This window comes from Cottoperca gobio, chromosome 10, assembly GCF_900634415.1.
Source record: "Cottoperca gobio chromosome 10, fCotGob3.1, whole genome shotgun sequence".
NCBI lineage: Eukaryota > Metazoa > Chordata > Actinopteri > Perciformes > Bovichtidae > Cottoperca > Cottoperca gobio.
Genome location: NC_041364.1, coordinates 20,126,227 through 20,146,840, shown reverse-complemented (window position 1 = coordinate 20,146,840; position 20,614 = coordinate 20,126,227). Strand labels below are relative to the sequence as shown.

Genomic DNA, 20,614 nt, shown 5'->3' with positions numbered 1-20,614 from the left:
ATATATATACACATACATACATACATACAGACATACATACATACATACCGGTACATACATACATACATACATACATACATACATACATACATACATACATACATACATACATACATACATACATACATATACATATACATATACAGTAATATGAAATTCAAATGCAGGGTTTGGTCAAACTTGAATAAACTCAAACAATAAGTTAAACAAGAGCTAAAACACAACAAAATCTTAACTGAATAATAAATTGTAAAATTACACAATAAACAAATTATTCATTCTAAATTTGAAAACCTTTGTAGATTGTTTTCTACCTTATTTGTACATTAAATGTATGTGAATTAATGTCGTTTATTAAAAACATATTTATGACATGTTGATTGCCAAAGATATTAGTTTTTTTTAATCAAACAGGTTGCTACTTTCTGCCGATCAACCCTTTCAAGGCCATTGAGAAACAGTGGCAGACAAGCAAGTCCAATCATAGGGTAATGATTCATGATGCTTCAGTGAATCAGCCCCCTCCCTCAGACTCCCACACAGCCATCATCTACTGTTCATTCAGAAATTTCTCTTTCACCCTTTCTGTCTCCTTCCACAGAGACTGTCCGTGGTGCTCAAACACCCAAACCAATCATTATCAGGTACGACTTTTGTTTCTGTCCTTTCATTGTAGACATTATGCAAACAGGTGTGTTCTTTATGTACTTCCATGTGTAGTATCTATATATCTATATATCTATCCATCTCTCTATCTCTATCTCTATCTATCGAGATGTTAGTAGCCTACTGCAGTGTTTTAGGCTCACGTGGGTGGGGGTTAACGTTCAGTTGCAATATACGGCTAAACTGAAGGCTGAAGTGAAATTTGTGTAAAACGCTGTAAAAACAGCGCCAGTGTCTTGAACGCAGCCCGCTCTGAGTACTACAGTAACACCGACTACAGTTACTTTCATTTTTTTTCACCCTCTTCTCTCGTCTCGCGATAGAGCGGCGGAGTGGTTTGACGGGCAGTCGAGGTTGCAGCAGGCAGAGGGAGACGGTGGAAGGTAAAGCAGGGAGGCAGCATCATGGCGGACAGAGACAGTGGCAGTGACCACGGAGGGCCCACCGCAGGCCCCGGCTCGCTGCCCCCGGGTGCGATGGGTGCCATGTCCCGGCTGCAGCACGACACTGAGGAGCTCGCGTCTAAGCGCGTCGACATCCAGAACAAGCGCTTCTACCTTGACGTGAAGCAGAATGTTAAAGGCCGCTTCCTAAAGATAGCCGAGGTCGGGGCTGGGGGAAACAAGAGCCGCCTCACTCTTTCTATGTCGGTTGCCGTGGAGTTCCGCGACTATCTCGGGGACTTTATCGAACATTACGCCCAGCTGGGCCCGACCAACCCAGACATAGTGCAGGATGAGCCCCGGCGGGCGCTCAAGAGCGAATTCCTAGTCCGGGAGAATCGGAAATATTACATGGATCTGAAAGAGAACCAGAGGGGGCGGTTCCTAAGGATCCGACAGACCGTTAATCGGGGGCCCGGATTGGGAAGCGCGCAAGGCCAGACCATCGCGCTGCCGGCGCAGGGTCTCATCGAGTTCCGCGATGCTTTGGCCAAACTCATCGACGACTATGGCGTGGACGAGGAGCCGGCGGAGCTCCCGGAGGGCACCTCGCTTACAGTCGACAACAAGCGCTTCTTCTTTGACGTGGGCTCCAATAAGTACGGGGTCTTCATGCGAGTCAGCGAGGTGAAGCCCACTTACCGGAACTCCATTACGGTTCCGTGCAAAGTGTGGTCCAAATTCGGCAACACCTTCAGTAAATATGCGGATGAGATGAGGAAGATCCAGGAGAGGAGTAGAGAGAAACGGGCCTCCGAACTGCTACCTGAAGGCCCACACGGCGGAGATGACGGCGACGATGACTGACGGGGATTTTAGGAAAGCAGAAATGAAACGACATAGACAAAACTGGACTCTAAAAGAAAAACGAGACTTTTAAATGTAAAATAGAAAGAGAATTTCCAAGGGAATCACCCCACACACAACCTCCACAGACATGGCAGCACCTCTGCTGTCTCCTCGCTCATTTTACTGGATGTCACCCCACTTACCACCCATGTAACAGTAAGCCGCTGCTATCAAGGATTGAACTGTAAGATATGAACTGTTTCCTACTTGATTTAAATGACAATGAACAGAGTGTTTATATCTCTATCAAACGACATATTTTGCACACATCAAAGCTATTTCGAAAAAAAATGTTTAAATGTTTTCAAACTGGTAATATACTAAGATTTAATCAAAAGTAAAAACCAGAGACCTATTATATAAAATGACAGTCTTCATGTAGAATGAATATTTGACATCAGCACAAAGAGAATATATTATGGACTTTATGAAACCAAAATCTGATACCAGATGTATAGTTTATTATAAAGGTACGCAGAATACATATGAAAGCGCTCTAAAAGTGTATGAATTGCAGAACGCAGCACGACAGGCCTGTTAACATGTCAGCATGTTTGTAGGCTCAAGTTTTGAAAAGAAGTTTGGCAAAGTAGGCTAGTCTTTTTAATTTGACCTAAACCGTTGTAGACTAATGAAAGCATTTCTATCACGCCATTATGGAAAACGTTGAGACTCAAAAATAAATAGCCTATTTTGTGGCCTCAAACCAACGGGATAAATCAATTGCTGAGCTACTATATTGAATATCAACCCCCTTGCACCATGTCCATATAAACTTAAATGAAAAAAGTGCTAACTTAGATGTACTAATTATGATTTTGTGAATCAGCTGTAAAGAAGAAGAAAAAAATCCTTATTAAGACACCCACGTTTTCTGTGGGTTAAGTTTTTTTTTTTTGTTACTTTGTTGTTCTTTCCTCTGGGGTGGGGGGGTGAAAAAGTGTATGGTCCACTTGTGGGAGCGCAAGGCGCGGAAACAAAAAAAAGACGTGTTAGCGCAGCGCGTGGCGAGGCAACGCATCTTCTCTGACGTCATTACGACCCGTGCCTTATACACTCCACTCGTTTACGTGTTCTCACGTGGATGGTCTGTGATCTCGACCGCTGTACGTTTTCATTTACGAGTGCGGTTATGTAGGCCAAAATATATATTCGCCGGGGCTACGTCAGTTCACACCCCTGTGGTGCATGGAGCATGGGTGGCAACACCAAAAGTAAGCATAAAGGCTGCTGGGAGGTCAACAATGATAGTGGGCAGAATCAGAAAGATGAGGTGCTGCCGTCAGTGTGTTGTGGCACCCTGGAGCCCAGAATCCCTAGCAGCACCCCTGCCCTGATGGCCTCTCGCAGAGTAGAGATGTGTCTCCCTGGACAACAGGAGAACAACCTAGGATGTACCGCTGGGTTTTAGAGTGGTTGTGCACACCATATGCACCATAATGTAAAAAAAACAGCAACAACAAAAAACAAAGTCAGGAGTGGCTGGATGAGCCTATTCGTCAGAGCTGAGATGGATGCTGTTAAAGAGCCAGGCAGTCAGCACAGCCAAGCAGGCCAGCCGGCCGTGCCATGCCACTAGTCTGAGTGCAGTCTAGTGGATATAGAGGCCTAGCAGTGCAGGGCCAAGGCAGTAACCATCTCTTTATGGTGCTACAGCCCCTTGATCGCTCCTTGGGGGCCTGAATATGTCACTTTCTGCATTATTGTTATTCTGATGCCCTTTTGTTTTCCTTTTTAAAGTTATTTCCTCCACATTATGTTGTCCAAACTGTGTCAGGTTTCAACCTCCCAGGCAGAGAGGAAGCCACTGATTAGTGTAGGACATTTCATATTAGTGTGCAATATTGTGTACGTGCCATTCGCGGCATTGTATCACGTGTATAGACTATTAAAAGACGAAAAAATGTATAGGCTATGTGCTCAGTAGATATTGGAAAGCATGACGATGAGGTTGATGCATCTACATTATATTTCCGAAATGTGAAGTCTTTCTTCTTAAGCACTTGAGTGGGAAAAAAAGTCAGACTAGTAGTGAGATCTTTTTCCTGTCATGTTGTGTAAACCAGTAGACTGCCTTGTCCGTCTATCAGTGTGTGTAGACTAGTTTGGGTGTTTTACGTCCCCCAACGGAGTCACCCCAGAGAAAAACCCTTCCCCTCCTCGTTCCTCCCCTAACACACACACACACACACACACACACACACACACACACACACACACACACACACACACACACACAATGCAGACAGCCAACAACCTCTAACTGTCTCCACGTCAGCCTCTCTGCAGTGGCTTACTGAAGTTGAATAGTTTCTTGGAGCTTGAGTCTAGGGGTGGCTGACACACACACACACACGCATACAGTCTCTCCCTGTCGAGGCCTCTTGTCGCTATCTGAGTGTTTGGAGGCCTCTAAAGTATTTTGAATGGTCAACTGCACAAGGCCTTCTGTCATTAGTAGCCAGGAGACTGTTTGTTTGGAGTGCGACCCCTTTCTCTCCTGGGACTGCCGATCGCAGGACAGTTGAACTACGATTTGACATTTACTTGTCTGCGGTTTTACTTGAGCTAGGCGATAGTGATCAGCTGCAACAGACCCAAAGGATGTTGTTGTTTTTACAATGAGGATTATAATTCTTACGTGGGTGGACTCTGATCTCAGGTCTGCTAAACCGTAAAAAAGACCCTGGCTTATTGTCCGTGCAGTAAAACTTGTCCAAACGCCCAAATATTCTCTTCCAGACACACACATTGCTTCTTTTTGACCCAGTCGATTTGGCTTACACTGAAGTGCCAGTTAACTATCAATATACTCCGAGAGGTTAGGAGTAGTTAGCTTTATTTAAGCAGATTGAGGCCCTGTTAGAGTGGCATGAAGGGGAAACAGACTGCATGGCTTTAGAGGCCTCAGCTGGATAAAAGCTGCTAATGTAGTTACAGCCTGGGCCTGCCACACATGAAGGATAGCTGAGGCTAGAATGCAGCAGAAAGCACACCTGGACTGAAACTGTATCAGAAGTTGGATTAAATCGTTGCTTTAAAAAGGTTGATCTGCGTTTGATTAGGCATGCCTGCAGCTATAAAGGAAAGAAAAATGTTCCAGAAAATCCCATCTGTTCCACGCAGGAGGTTTGGCCCAGGTTTGTCTCCGAGTGTTGGTGAAAGGCCTTATGAAGCCTGGCACTGCACTGTAGGGGCTTACCAGCATCAGCCTATCAGAACCTACTGACCCGGTTGTCAGACAGATCCAGTTAGGACTTTTCTCTCTGTATAAGAGAAGAACAGAAAGTCTTCTTCCCCTCTTGCGAAGATTTCCTCACACTGCCCTGTGAATTATAAAAAGGCCATTTCCATTTAACACACATAGGAGCTACTATGACTCTGTGCCAAGCAACGCACATCTGAGGTCAATGAGTTCATCTCAAGTTCACCATGAGTCTGGACTCTCTGTCGTGACTCAGCACTTATTCCCCAAAGTGTAGCTTTAGCATGATTGAATGGCTCATGCTACATGAAGACTGGAAATACAACACTTCCTTTTATCTCTTTCTCTAATGGCCAAATATAAGGAGAGTCTGCTTATAGAGTTCACACTGAATGCCTCACTCTGATCACACACAGTTCTTTAAAGATTAAAAGACATGTTGTTTGGTGGCAGGTGCTACCGGATCAGTCGTGCTTTTAGTGCAGCAGGATTCTGTTGTGAAACATGACTCGTTCATTTTGGGTCGTAGTTCTATCTGAGTTACCCAGGGGGAGGGGGGGGGGGCTCTTGTGATTTTGCTGAAGACAGTGTGATCAAATCACCCAGTGTCACAGCAAAACCCGGAGTGACCTTGCAGCCATGTTGTGCCCACGTTACACAGTCATCCATTTCTAGGACTCGAATGCAAAATGGTAGGCAGATTTATTAGTCTTGTTTTCTGTGTGAAGCATCAGTGGTCAGGCTGTGTGCTGTCCTCAGTGGCTCGGGCTAAGTACAGTGCACATGGGTGAATGACGAGAATGATGTTCTGATTTCTTATACAGGTGAGCCATCGTAGCAATCCTTAATGTAATCCTGCCCTTTTGTCTGATATTACTGCAGTGTTCCTTTTGACACATTGTATTTGTTACTTAAACAACAGGTGACCAGACCATTCCTTACACATTTAAACTGATGGAAATAGAAGAATGGTAGACGTAACTGGAAAATGCAGCAGTAGCTACTTGTTGCATGTACTCAAAAGACAGATTGCTATGATGGCTCCAGCTGTAGGCGCTTCGTCTGCTTGCTCCTCCCGTCTTAAACAGGGAGATGATTCATGTTTCTGACTGCATTCAAACAGCCGCATGTACATGACTTATAACAGCAAACTTCCACAATTACTGACTTCAAATCAGACTGAACTTCCATAAGGTGTTACAGACAACCAAATCTGCTCTGTTTCTGGTTTCAGTGTTGTAGTCTTTCATTGGCTATTCAGAGTTCCTGGTTGATCACACAACCAATCGCAGCCTCTGGTCCAAGCCAAGCACTATATGACTCATGACAAACCACTGACAAGAGAGAAGCTCATTCCGCACGTCTTCTTTTTCGCTCACGCACCGAGTAGTAGGGTCCATCATGTTTGCAGACTGTACAGGCTACTGTTGTGTATAGTTACAAAGACGTTCTTTCAAATGCTTTGAAGATGTTGGGAAATGGATCCTGGATTTTAGGGGTGGGGTCAATGCACAATGAACATATCCCATGTCACCGTTTGGTCTAAATCCCTTTACCATCCCCATATGAGATAATATGTTGTAACTTTCAAAAATATTTTATCTGTGGCGTGTGTGTGTGTGTGTGTGTGTGTGTGTGTGTGTATATATATATATATATATATGGTTTGTTATATATGATGCTCCTCCTTTCAGAAAAATATAACATGTAAACAGGAAAAACATATTGCTGTTTTTTTTCCTTTGTATTTTATACTTACAGAAAGCATTGAATAAAAATGGATAAATACTTGCACTTTAGATATATTAAGAAAATAAAAATCTGCATATTATTTTTGATAGGGATCTCACATTCGAAGAGTATAAATTACAGGCTTTGTGACTATTGCTGGACAGAGATGTATTGAGTTCTACTTATTGAAGTATATTTTGTCTGTGTGTCAGAAGGTTTACTAAAGTAAATTGCATGATAAAGTAGTGCTACACGGATATTGTTCTCTTTAGTTGGTAAAAATGTCTGAAAACTGTGATAACCCTCTTGTATCATGTTTAACCTCTCCTTACCCCTTCTAGAATATTTCCTACTGAAATATGGCCTTTCCTGACTACATGACGATGGTGCTCACTTTGGCTTTGACATCAAGCTCATCCTATACATCTCAACATCATTATAACTCGCGTCCATACATTTCATTACTTTCTGTTATGTACTCTCACTACCTTATTAAATTTCCGTTGATGGCAAAAAAAAAAAGGTGTGCTGTTTTGTACATTGCTGTTTGTTTTAATGTTGGGGGAGCCTTGTTGTCTGAAAAATGACTATTCGCGCAATAAAAGGTCATTCCACACGTCCCTGTCTCTGCACACATTTCCATTTGTTATTAGGGATAGGCTCAATAAGTAAAACAAAACATTTAAAGAAAAATATTTAAATATTGCAACAGAGTTAATTAACTTTATGTTAATTAACACTGTTTTGAAACACCCACAGTACAGAAACTATTGATTCATATTAGAGCTGCAACGATTAAATAATCTTCAACTATTTTGATAATTAATTGTTAAAATGTTTCAAGCAAGAAATGCCAGAAAATGCTGTTTTCAGCCTCAAATATGGAGACTTCTGGCTTTTCTGTTTAATATCTTTGGGTTTTGGACTGACAGACCAATACATTTAAAGACCTCACCTTTACATTAATACATTACAGGTCTTATCCAGAGCGACTTACAGTCTCCCTGGAGCAGCTCAGGGTTAAGTACCTTGCTCAGGGGCACAGGGGTGGCAGCCTGGTATTGAAGCTGTACCACTGGACCACTAGGCCATCACTACCTTGGAAACTGAGATTGATATGTTCACTATTTTCTGATAATAATCAAAAGATTAATCTCTATATATACGGACCATGTATGAAAGGGACGTTAATTATTTGAGTTTATGAAATGTCTTTGGAAAGCTTCTTTGTGTATTAATGAATAAAATGGCACAAACACAAACACAAACACAGGACATGCTGTGGACAGAACAGTATTAAACGTTATCAGCCTGGTGACGTTTTTCAGTCTGCAGGAGGCAACAGGTCAGTGCACCAAAAGCAGTAAAAACGATGGCACCCCACATTAAATTGGGCTAAGATTGTCATATTTTAACCATAATATAATTTGAGTGTTTATTAACTGGACACTGCTCATTTCTGAAGCACTGTAAACCGTTTCACTTTTGTCTGACACATAACAGGCTGATTTTAATGTGAACCATGGTGCATTATGGTAATATACAGAAGCTTGGAAGCTATATCTTGATATTCTCGGAAGGAGGAAAATTCTTTCTGTGCTATATCAAACTAATGCAATTACAGCCTAAGGGGAACTAAATGGCAAATTAGATTTAAGAACATTTTGGTTGTATCTATTGGCTCCAGTCTTTGGGCTCTGTCATAAGCTTGCTGAAGCTTATTTTAAAAGCGTATGGAGCAGAAACATACTTTACTCACCTTTAAACACAATGGTGACATGAGGCATGTTGGTTGTAATGGCAATGTATAATTTTTAACATTATGCTGATTGTACTTAGTGTAATCTGTCATTTTCTTATGTTTAGTTTAAGTCAAGAACAGAGTGTCTGGTAATTTACCACTTCTGCATTTGTGGTGAGACAGGTCATGGGGCGGTCACATAGTTCGATGTCTAGAGTTCCTGTTTGGAGCGCAGTTTCGACCTCAACCGCAGCCTGAAACGGCTTTTAAGACTATTGTCTTAAATTCTTTATTACTTATTTCTCACTAGGAAAATTCATTAGTACGGATTTCCCCAACAAAGGTGAAGATGCAATATCAAGACAAAGCATTAAACAATGTATTGACGTCTGTAGTGTGTGGTCACTACATAACCATGCTGATGATTTTGGTAAACTACCTAGCTGGTAAAGTCGCCTACACTTCATTTTTGGTATTTCAGAGCAAGTTACTATAATGTAAATAATATAATACCACACTGATCAAAGGTACTAATGACACCGGTAGCATTTAAATTAACTGCAGTCTGAATCCTATTGGGCATCGGCCAAAACCGTGACATGACATTACAATCATATATCATACTTAGAATAAAGTCACTATCTGTAATGGTCCTGTATTTTATTTAGACCATTGGTTCCATGATACAAACTAGCTTGCCATTTGCAAATTACTTCATCAGCTAACATTAAGAGCAACCAACACCAGATCCATGCAGTGTAGCTAAGATCATCTTAGTTTAGGTTATGCATCACTCTTGGCTAGTAGAAAGCAACTGTTAGGTACCCACCATTGCTTTGTAACATTACATAATGTATTACCCAATTATATCTATCAATTAAACCAGATGAAACCAATCAATTGGCTAAACTTCAAGCCTTAAGGACATAAAAACTTGGATGTCTAGCAACTGTTTGATGTTAAACACAGACAAAACTGAAGTTATTATACTTGGCCCTAAACGCCTCCGAAACACATTTTCTAATGACATAGAAGCTCTGGATGGCATTAATTTGGCCTCCAGCACCACTGTAAGGAATCTTGGCGTTATCTTTGATCAGGATCTGTTTTTTAACTCCCACATAAAACAAATCTCAAGGACTGCCTTCTTTCATCTTCGTAACATTGCAAAAATAAGACACATCCTGTCTCAAAATGATGCAGAAAAACTAGTCCATGCATTTGTTACTTCAAGGCTGGATTACTGCAACTCATTATTATCAGGCTGTTCCAAAAAGTCGTTTAAGACTCTTCAGTTGATCCAAAATGCAGCGGCACGTGTATGACTAGAACTAGTAAACGGGATCATATTACTCCTGTATTAGCTGCTCTGCACTGGCTCCCGGTAAAATACAGAATATAATTCAAAATCCTTCTCCTGACATACAAAGCAATTAATGGTCAGGCTCCAGCATATCTTAAAGATCTCATAGTACCTTATAAACCAACTAGAGCATTGCGCTCCCAGACTGCAGGGTTACTTGTAGTTCCTAGAGCAGGGGTCGGGAACCTTTCTGGCTGGGAGAGCCATAAAAGCCAAATATTTTTTTATGTATTTCCTTGAGAGCCATATATTTAATACATTTGAATGCAACTTTATGCGTGCATTTTTTAAGAATAACACTTCTCCGAGTACTAATAGCGGTATCAGTGTTTCATTGAACACGTGCTCTTTTATTAAATAAACTAAATGCTTACGTTATTTATCTCATTTATGAGCACGTTTCAGTGTTTACTGCACGGGTGTCAAACTCAAGGCAATTATATCCGACCCGCGAGAAAATATCATATGTCTGTCATAACTGGCCCGCCGGTTTTGGTAATTAAATCAATGCATGGCACAACCATTCGAGGAAGTATCTAAATATGTGAATGAAATTAAAGTTTTTGGAAGGCAAAGGAAAAGACACCACAGATCTCTGGGACGAAAGTGGCGATGTGAGCTGGACTGTGTGTGTGACATAACGAAGCATCTCACTGTTAAACCTGCAGCTTCAGGGCCGTGTGATCACGGACATGTGTGATGCCAAGCTGCATGTGGGACACTCGGATGCAGAAGGAAACTTTGGTCACTACGTGTTTCCAAACACTGACAAACATCTCCACCGCTGTGTTCCCGACCGCATTCTGCTCATAAACTGAGCGCATTTGCCGACTTTGCTGCTCAGATATTTTTAATTGAACTGCTCAGCAATCCGTTTGCAGTTGACTTAAATATGTTCCATATCTTTTTGCACTTTATCCAATATGTGTATCCTGTTCAATAAATGTGGACCGTGTTTGGCCCTCGACGTAGTCCCAGTTTTTAATGTTGGCCCTCTCTGTGATTGAGTTTGACCCCCCCGGTCTACTGTTTGCTTTGTGCAGTTTCTCCTCTGCTCGGTTTCGCGACGGGCGGGGCTCCGCCCCCTACGCACACACGTGTGAACACACCTTCAGCTGCAGCCAGAGACAGGGCGGAGGAAAGAGAGGGGAGAACTAAAAACAAATCCGCTGCTAAATGTTTTACTTTAAAATGACACAATATAATTATTTATTACCTGTTAATCATGTTAAATGTCAGCTCAAAATTGTCTGCGAGCCATATTGCGTTATCGAAAGAGCCATATATGGCTCGCGAGCCATATGTTCCCGACCCCTGTCCTAGAGTCTCTAAGAGTACAATGGGAGCCAGAGCCTTCAGCTATCAAGCTCCTCTCCAGTGGAACCAGCTTCCAGTTTGTGTTCGGGAGGCAGACACCCTCTCCACATTTAAGAGTAGGCTAAAGACTTTCCTTTTTGATAAAGCTTATAGTTAGGGCTGGCTCAGGCTTGCCTTGGACCAGCCCCTAGTTACGCTGCTATAGGCTTAGACTGCCGGGGGACACCTCTCTCCTCCCCTCCTTCTCTATCTGTATGCATTTATGTAAATGTATGTTACTAACTCAGCATACGTAGCATCATCCCCGGAGTTTCTGTGTCTCATGTGGCAGGTTGCCACTGATAAAGTCTGGATCATGAATCATGGCTGCGCCTGCTGCCCTGGTCCTGCTGGACACCGGGAAGCCTTTTTGAAATTATCCTGGATTCATCCATACTTTCTCTTTTTCAACACAACATCATTTCTGTCAAATGTTGTATTTGTACTATGTTGTTTATCCTGTACACACAACATCTATTGCACGTCTGTCCGTCCTGGGAGAGGGATCCCTCCTCAGTTGCTCTCCCTGAGGTTTCTTCCATTTTCCCCCTTTAATTATGGGGTTTCTTTTAGGAAGTTTTTCCTTGTGCTGTGCAAGGGTCTAAGGACAGAGGGTGTCGTATGCTGTACAGTCTGTAAAGCACACTGAGACAAATGTGTAATTTGTGAAATTGTCTATATCATTTTTTTATTTTGATTTGATTACATAATACATAAATTCGTAATATGGATCACTTTAGCTGGTAAAGTATGTTGGAAAGCTAGCCAACAGATAGTATTTTGCTTGCAATTACTTTAGCGAGCAGGCAAGCTAAGGTTAGCCAGCTAGCTGTAAATTAGCTACGTGGCATGGATCTAACATTGGTTACTTCATAATGTTAGCTGATAAAGTAATTTGCAAACAGCAAGATAGTCAATCTACCAGCCAGATCAGCCCTGGGAGTCTGGATGAATTAGCTGAAGTTGTCCACTCAAGACAGTATCTTATTACATTAGCTACACACTGTTGCCACTGAGGGGGAGCTGATGAAAGGCAAGACCGTCAACAGTCCTTTACATAGAAATCCGTCCACAGGCTGTTATAGGCAACCAATAAAGTCGGGCAATGTCTCAGATTTTAAGTTATGTTACAATTTGTTCACATATTGGCAATAAAAGCGATTAATACATTTAAATTGCTACATATAGTACCTTTAAAATACAAAAGCCCATTGTTAAAGAAAACAATTGCTCTTTTTTACAACAGGCATGTCACAGCAGGAGAAGCACAGGTGTTACTAATTATTTATTTAGGACTACATTTCATTTTACAAGCTTACACTATTATATTCACAATAGCTCTTAGGGACAATTAACATTAAGTAGAACAGAGCCATTTAATTAGCAACACCTGTGGTTATGAAAGGTCAAAAAGTCTGCCTTTACATTTAAAGATTTTTTTGTCAAAGTTAAACACCGTTTTAACTTAATACAGAATAAAGTATACATCTTACCTTTGTGTGAAGTTTCTTCATTCTGTTGTGCAGTCACATATTCACAGTTGTGAAAACTTTCTTAGACTGTTGGCATCTTGACCTTCTTTTAGAGCTGGTCATCTTCCAACATGACATTTAGTGGCACCTTATTTGTTGGCAGCTTTATTTTTACAACTTCTTTCTTCAGACTTTGAAAGATTTTTGTCACCATGATGAAAAAATCTCTAACAAGGGCTGGCTGAAAACCTTTGCATGTAAAAGTGGGTTTACTAGACACTTTTGGGACAAAAAAAAAACATTAGCAGACACACAGAGGATGGACATGTATAACATTACAGCTACAAACAACCCATAATGCAACACTCTCTTAAAGCAACATGCTTACTCTGTAGCACAGTTGAGCGGGTAATATGCCAACATGGTAGTATGCTAATCGTGATTTGTTAAGCTCTTTCCTTGCAGATACATACATAGCTAGTTATATTACTGTCATCTTATTCTTACTATAGTGAGGTATCAAGTTACTTTACAAGTTTCCTGTTCCACTTCTATAGTTGTTCATGTATTCAAGACAAACGGCTGCATATCTTGTGGAAAAATGCTAATTCCAAAAATGTTCATTATTAAATCTCCTCTATCATGAATCACAATAAAAAGGTACTCCAGGGTGAATAATAACAGGGTGGATAATACACTCAAAAAGCTTTTAACAAATCAGTGATGTCACTATGTCACCTTTAGTTTTTAGCAGAGTGCTGTTATGGCCTGAGATATACCAGGACAGGTATAATAAGATGGTAAAGTAACCATAGTGATAGCATGCTAAAAATAAAATGAAATGCTTTTCTTGTTCCACCAATCCAAACAAGTATAGTCTGACAACAGTCAGTCCATGCTATAACTATCAAGAGGTTAGAGTATTTTGGTTTCGTAACTAATATGTAGTTATACATCAGTAATTTCAAGGTCAAAACAGCTCACAAATAACCATGTATGTGTGACACTGAAGGGAAGTATCAGCAGTCAGTATCATGACATAAGTTTATAAATGTAATGTAGCTGAGCCTCTCCAACATGTCTGCTGATGCAGGAGAATACTGCAAGATGGTGGCATGGTGGCAGTGCAGACACTCAAAGGCTTTTTCTGGTGAATTTAATATAGTCTATGTCTTATAGCACGATACATAATGTTTGACATATAACACATCAAATGTTCTTGGGTTGCAGTTCCCCCCTGCTGAGATACATTCTGTGACGATGAACTCCATAGTAATTACTTGTTTAAGGATACTGTATGCTCTTACATACTGCCAGTTTATTGTCTGTACCTTTATAAAGTACTTGAACATGTATGGCTTTAGTCTAGTTAACAGCTGTGTTATATTAGATTTGAGTGATGTGCTAACTTAATAAATATAGCTCTTCACTGCAGGCTACTAACAGCTTAAACCTTTTTTTATCAGAGTTGACAATATTAAGAAATCACAACCACACTCACTTGTATAAAAGCTTACTTTATGAAGCACAGACTAAATATTCAGTAAATATGTCCTTTACATAGTATAAGCATTGTGTCAAAAAACAGTTCCAATATACAAACAAAACAAACAAAAAGACAGATCCAATGCTGACATCAAAGTGCCGAAGTTGTCATTTTTTAAATAAAACATAACAATCAACAAATATTTTTTTGTCACAATCCTATATTACAGCACAGGCCTACCCTAGAACATTGGGAAACAATGGTTAGCACGACAGCCAAAGTGACTATAAGGGGAAGTCTCCCTGTAAGAAAGCAGTTATTTATCCTAACAATACAGCTTTATAAAATGGTACTTCCTCTCTGAAAACTGAGCTCCGCTTCAGCATTTTGGTCTGTACAAGGATTCCAGCTGTGATTCCAGGTTTCCAGCCAAGTCCCAAAAAGATCTCAGATCCTATCAGTCACTATTAATATGATATACGAAGCAACAGAAGCGCTGTGTCCAGAGCCAAAGATATCACATCCTGTCGATATCCACAGCTCTGGTTGTGTCAACATGCTTCTGAGTGAGGGGGCACTAAGCTCACTGATCTACAGTTGTGTCATACGCAAATTACGTAGAAAGAGAAAAGGTGTGTGTGTGTGTGTGTGTCTGGGATCAATTAAGGTGCTCACAAACAGCAATACCGCCACCCCTCCCACCACATCACGACTTTACGCAAGTCCTCCTTCCATGAGAAACAGGCTTAAAATGTTGTGTTCCTCTATTTGGAAACACATGTGCTAGATGTCTGTTCTTGGCTGCAGAGAAGGCCTTACTTAGAAAACCAAAGCAATCTCTTCTTCTTAGAAAACAAGTCTTTTCTCCTCCTCCTCCCCCATGTGGAGGATGTTTTGATGGCTACTCTGCTGGTGGAGTTTGTTTTGCTGCTGTTCCCCTCTCCATTCCAGTACGCCGACTGGTTTCTGTACTTTAAGCACATTAAGCTGGAGCAGTCCTGCGGCTACACTCTCCACTCAGCCGCTCTCTGTCTAAGATCGGCCAGAGCCTGCTTTCCCAAAAGTATCTTCAACTGTTAGCAAGGATGGCAGTGGAAAGAACACACCAGTAAATGCCGAAAAATGAGGCAGCGCAAGCTCTGATAGGTCCATGTTGTAAATCAGAGATTGGTTACATTTAAAGGAATATTTTAAGCACTAAAACTTTAGTATTTAATACACCTTGGACTCCAACGGACGAGCAGCACGCCTGCGCAAGAGTGAGACTGTTAATGCTTAAGTGTTTTAAATAGTAAGGTTTTAGTGAAAACGCATGTGTTTGGGAAGTAGTGAGCGTAAATAAGACTTGGATTCTACTGCACGAGTTGTGTGAGAGTTTGTAGTTAAACGCAGTCCTCATATAATTCATCAAGACTTTTCAACTTGTTTGTTCACCGTGGAGGCCCACTACAAAGGGAGGATAGGGTACGCTCTGTAGAAAGGATGATGCCTGCCTTTGTGCAGAAGATGCTTTTGAGAGCTCCAGGCCCGATTGTGACGACAGTCTTATTCAGCAGAGGGCCATTGGATTATTTATCACCAAACATGCTCGATAACATTCTTCATAGAAACACATGACCCTGCTACAGTATATTTACTTCCTGTTGCTGACAGCTTCAGCATCTCAACTGGGAACCGCTTAAAAAAAGAGCCAAAGCACATGCACATACAGCAGCTGACCCACTCATACAGTGTGCCTCCCGCCCACACTTTCCTGTGCTGCCCTTCACTTCGATCTTCAGAAAGCTCACACCCAACCGTTTATTGTTACATATCAACTCGGTGAACTCTGTCGTGATACGAGAGGAGTTTGCGGGATAAAACCAAACATGGCACAGTGCTTTCATTCAGTCACAGACCGTGATCCTCTTCAGACTTGTTAGAATAACAAACAGAATAATTGAATGCATGTCAGTATTTGGGGTAGCGGCAGCTTAAAAATCACACACACATACTTGTGATCTCTCTGACAAGTGACTGACTCACACTCTCTAAATCCCTCGACATCTAGTGTCAAGGTGCCCTTGAGTAAGGCACTCAACCTCCAGTTCCTCTGGCGAAGCAGCTTAGTGAACAGTTCAAACCACGGTAGTTCCACTTGGCAGCTCCTTTACACTTACAAATGTATGTAGCTGTACGAATGTCAACATGGAAATCGCAAAAAAAAAAAGAGCGAGCATGCTCGGTGTAAACCCTTCCCCGGGCGAATAAAGGTTTGGAGAATTAAATAAATAAATAAATATGCTATACATGGCAGGGACTTGATCCTTCTGAGAAGTTCTTTTGAGAGTTTTTGTAACTCAGGGACAGATATGTTGTATCTTCACACACTGTAGGTCCATACACACGCCTGTGAGTAGCTGGGTGTGTAAACATGAGTGGAGAAACAAAAAGGCCAAAATGCTACAGTAGTACCATGTCCATCTGATCCCTGCCTGACTGCAGGACGAGGACAGGACAGGGAGGACAAACCAGTCTCTCCTTCTTTGTTCTCTTACTGGCCTTCAACTAATACATTATAAATGACTCAAAGCTCTGCTCACAACTAAAAAACACATTTCAACTAAAGACAGCGCTCTGAGTGTCATTTCAAAAATAATACTGATGATGTTATAAATAGTGATCACAGTTATGATCATTTTAATGTGCAATAATAACAGTTCAAAGGACTGAGGTTTGGCAGGGTCACAGGCTCTTCATCTTCTTCATCTATTGCTCAAGGACAGAAACTTATCACCAGGGTTGATCAATTCTGGGAAAGATCGTGTCATTTCTCCTGTTGCTGCCCACTTTCTTACTGTAAGTACAACAGGAAGAACGGAGGAGCCCAAAACACAAAATACTAACAGAAAAAGCCAGTAAAAAGTTGGAGGATTAAGCTAGTTTGGTTTGGAGGGATGTTGCTTTGTGGGCTGTGATCCTCCGTCCTCCCCTCAGCTCCTCTGTCCCGGGGCAGTGCATCCGGCGGCCCTGCCATTCAGCCCGCCGTGAGCCTGACTGATGGCCGGGGAGGACTGCGTCTTGCGGAGGTGGCACTCGCGGCCGGCCAGGCCACCCTCCATGATCAGGCCACCCATCACGCTGGCCTCGATCTTCTCAAGGTCGTCCGTCTCTGCGCGGATTTTGGCCTGCATGAGGCTGATGTACGTCTCATACCGAGTCTTCTGCTCAGAGAGAGGAAGAGACAACGAGAGGATGGCACAAGATTAAAAGTCACCTCACAACTGGCTTTATTTACGCTTTCTTGAAAATACATTATATATTTGATAAAGGTTCTGTTTGATATTTAGGTTGATTGAGGCATTAAGGCGAGACACTACAGGCATTAACATTGTTTTTTCATGCACTGGTCAATTGTTTGGCTATTTTGCAAAAACAACTGAATGTGTATGCAAATAAAACAGCTAACAAGTGACACTGGCCATCTGTCGAGCCGTTTGGTGCCCTTTAACTTGAAAAAAAAAAGAAAGAAACTGAAAAAAACCCAACAAATTATCCGAAGCTGTTCAAAGCCTGTACCTCGTACGTGAGGTAGTGCTCTTTGAGCCGGGACTCCTCCCACTCGCGGCTTTTGGGGTCAACTGAGGGCGAGTTTTTCCGGTGCTCCTCCAGCTCCAGGCTCATCTGCTTCAGCTTGCTCTCGTGACTCAGCAGCTGCTCATCCTGCACCAATCACAGCCCGGACAAAAACCAGAAGACCCCCAAAACAGCCAATCAGATGTGAGCGGACACAAATAGAATATGTAAAGAAATGTCCAACCTGTGTAGAGTCATTTAATGCGGTAAGTTCATGCATGCTGCTGTAATGAACAGTATTTTATGACAATGACAATGATATATTATGTTTCTAGGAGGGAAATCTAAGGACAGCTGCTCTTGTTCCTGAGGCGTGTCATCATCTCTGCGTGTGTACCTGTTTGAGTCTGGTGGATGAAGATGGCAGGATGGGCCGGCAGAATTTCTTCATGGAGCCGATGGCGGCGGGGAAGGCTGGAGCGGAGAACAGCGCGGCCACCAGGTTTATCCGGAAGATCCAAGACATCATCTCCTCCTCACTACTGGAAAGGGAGAGAGAGAGAGAGGAGAGAGTGAGGGGGTGCTGACAGGCGAGAGCAGGTGAGTGCGTAGAATGAGAAATCACTTCATTAATGTTTCTTAGTTCGCCACATCAACACAGAAAAAGCCTGGTACATTCTGGCTGCAGAAAATTACAGAAAATTGTTCCAATTCGCAGAATCGAATTTAAATTAATGTCATCTCCAATATTATTTTGACACTGTGTGCCTAAATCCATAAAACGATTCCAGTCAGGGAAAGAAAATGACTCTTATGAAGATATAATTAGTGAAGGAACCTTTTAGCTAAAATGTGCATTATTACTACATTAGTACTTTAAAAACATGATCCTGTTCAGGACAATGTTACACAATGGTCCACTGACAGCTCACATCATGAGCTTTAGATCAGGGGTCTTCAACAGGGGGTCCGTGGCCCCTGGTACTGCAGGGGGGGGGGGGTCGCAAAATTGTTTGGAGATAAAGCAATTACTTCGCGAAGGGTGGCGACACACACCAACAGTCAGAGACAGAGTGGAGGAAAGGAGAGGGGTGAACTAAAAGAAATCCCCTCCCCCCGCACAGACCTCCTCAAGCCTATTGTGTACAATATATACAGTAGGGGGTCCCTGCACCACGCTACACTAGTTTGGGGGTCCTTGGCCCGAAAAACGTTGAAGACCCCTGCCTTAGATGATGCCGTTGATAGCATGCAAAAACATACATGTATAAAATGGGAAATGTCATTGTATTCGTCTTATTTCCTGTACTTTTAAGGCTTTCATTTTGTTTGTTTTTAAGCATAATAAAAACATCTAAAATTCCACTTGGGTGACTTACGAGGCGTGCAGCAGGAAGACTCTCCAGTCGGAGGTTTTGAGCTTCATTACGTTGGCTCTCTTGCTGTAGTCGGTGGCACGAGTGGCTAAAGCGTGGTGGATCCGCACTGCGTTCTTCAGATCCACCTCTGAAATGTCAGCGTCAGGCTTGTACTCATCCTGGGTAAGTAACAGAGAAAACACAGCCATACAGAAATGGTAGGAGTTATGTTTTAGAGTCAATAAATGTTATGGTCCACTCATTTAGTCTCTTATAGCACAGAATAGGAGAGTATTTATCTGTAGTAAACAAATAACTAAATTGACACATTAAACTTCATCATGAGGAATAAACCTAAAAATTGCAACTCTTTTTTATATATATCCCTAACATATTCAAGCTAAACCATAGTGAAAATATCACACTCATTTAATTCAATAGCCTTACATGTAGTTAGTACAGCCTTCCTACCAGCAGGGGGAGACACACACGCAGTAGAGCAGCCATGCCTCATTTCCTCTGTTAATGCTCTATATATCTCACACTCACACACACACACACACACACACACACACACACACACACACACACACACACACACGCTAGCAGCATCCACCACCGCAATGACAGCAGTGTGTTTCTATGGTAACGGAGCAGAGGCTGAGATGCAGTACCTTCTGGAGATATAAGATCATCCCCTTCAGAACCGCATAGAACTTCTTCCAACCGCGGCGACCCCTCGGGGCTGGAAGAGAGAAAAGGGAAGAAATAAAAAAACTTCTCATGTTCTCAACTTCTATATGTTTCACAGAATGTTTCACTTAAACATGTGTGTGTGTGTGTGTGTGTGTGTGTGTGTGTGTGTGTGTGTGTGTGTGTGTGTGTGTGTGTGTGTGTGTGTGTACACAGTCACTCACTGCGTTTGCCATCCATGTCAGCATGGCTCTTGCGGGTCAGCACTCCGTGTTTGTAGGTGACGGCGTTTAGGAGAATGGGAATGGCGATGAAAGGATTATGGCCATCCGTTACCCTGGCAACACGCTTATTCCCGCCCTCACACTGCTCCTCCACCAGCTCTGACAGACTCTTCCTCAGCTCCTCCTCGTCACTGCACACACAAATACCCATTCAGATAAACCGGAGTAGCACATATTCAAGTGTACTTACTTCTAAAAAAGACTTGCATACCCCACATACTTTCCCTTTTGATGAACACAACATGCATACTCACACTGCCCACTCCAGCTTCTCATTCTTGATGGAGTTATACAACACCTGTGTGGGCAAGACAAGAGAGGAAACATTTTCCTTTTAACCTGACTACGGGGTTAGGAATGTGAAGAGACAAAAGAAAGGCTAACAGATGTTGTGGTAGCTGTATCTCTGTAC

The 20,614-nt window shown here is 42.1% G+C and overlaps 2 protein-coding genes across 3 annotated transcripts in view; one reads left to right on the top strand and one right to left on the bottom strand.

Annotated features, from left to right (window-relative positions):
• The first annotated feature begins 985 nt into the window (after positions 1–985).
• Positions 986–7,512, top strand: purab (purine-rich element binding protein Ab). The gene is made up of 2 exons (XM_029441290.1): positions 986–2,142; positions 7,236–7,512. Exon 1 carries the CDS (start codon positions 1,071–1,073, stop codon positions 1,914–1,916), a length of 846 nt encoding a protein of 281 aa, XP_029297150.1. The 5' UTR covers positions 986–1,070; the 3' UTR covers positions 1,917–2,142; positions 7,236–7,512.
• A 6,811-nt stretch (positions 7,513–14,323) lies between these two features.
• psd2 (pleckstrin and Sec7 domain containing 2) overlaps positions 14,324–20,614 on the bottom strand; it is a 38,129-nt gene continuing 31,838 nt past the window's right edge. For both annotated transcript variants that reach the window (XM_029441465.1, XM_029441466.1), the window contains 7 exons: positions 20,457–20,500; positions 20,143–20,333; positions 19,900–19,970; positions 19,247–19,404; positions 18,265–18,409; positions 17,871–18,014; positions 14,324–17,515 (listed from right to left, as the gene is read on the bottom strand). In XM_029441465.1, coding sequence (XP_029297325.1) covers positions 17,285–17,515; positions 17,871–18,014; positions 18,265–18,409; positions 19,247–19,404; positions 19,900–19,970; positions 20,143–20,333; positions 20,457–20,500 — 984 coding nt within the window. In that variant the 3' untranslated portion in view covers positions 14,324–17,284. The remainder of the gene's footprint in view (positions 17,516–17,870; positions 18,015–18,264; positions 18,410–19,246; positions 19,405–19,899; positions 19,971–20,142; positions 20,334–20,456; positions 20,501–20,614) is intronic.

Coding starts and splice junctions, on each gene's coding strand:
- purab (XM_029441290.1), top strand. CDS start 1,071: ATGGCGGACAGAGACAGTGGCAGTGACCACGGAGGGCCCACCGCAGGC.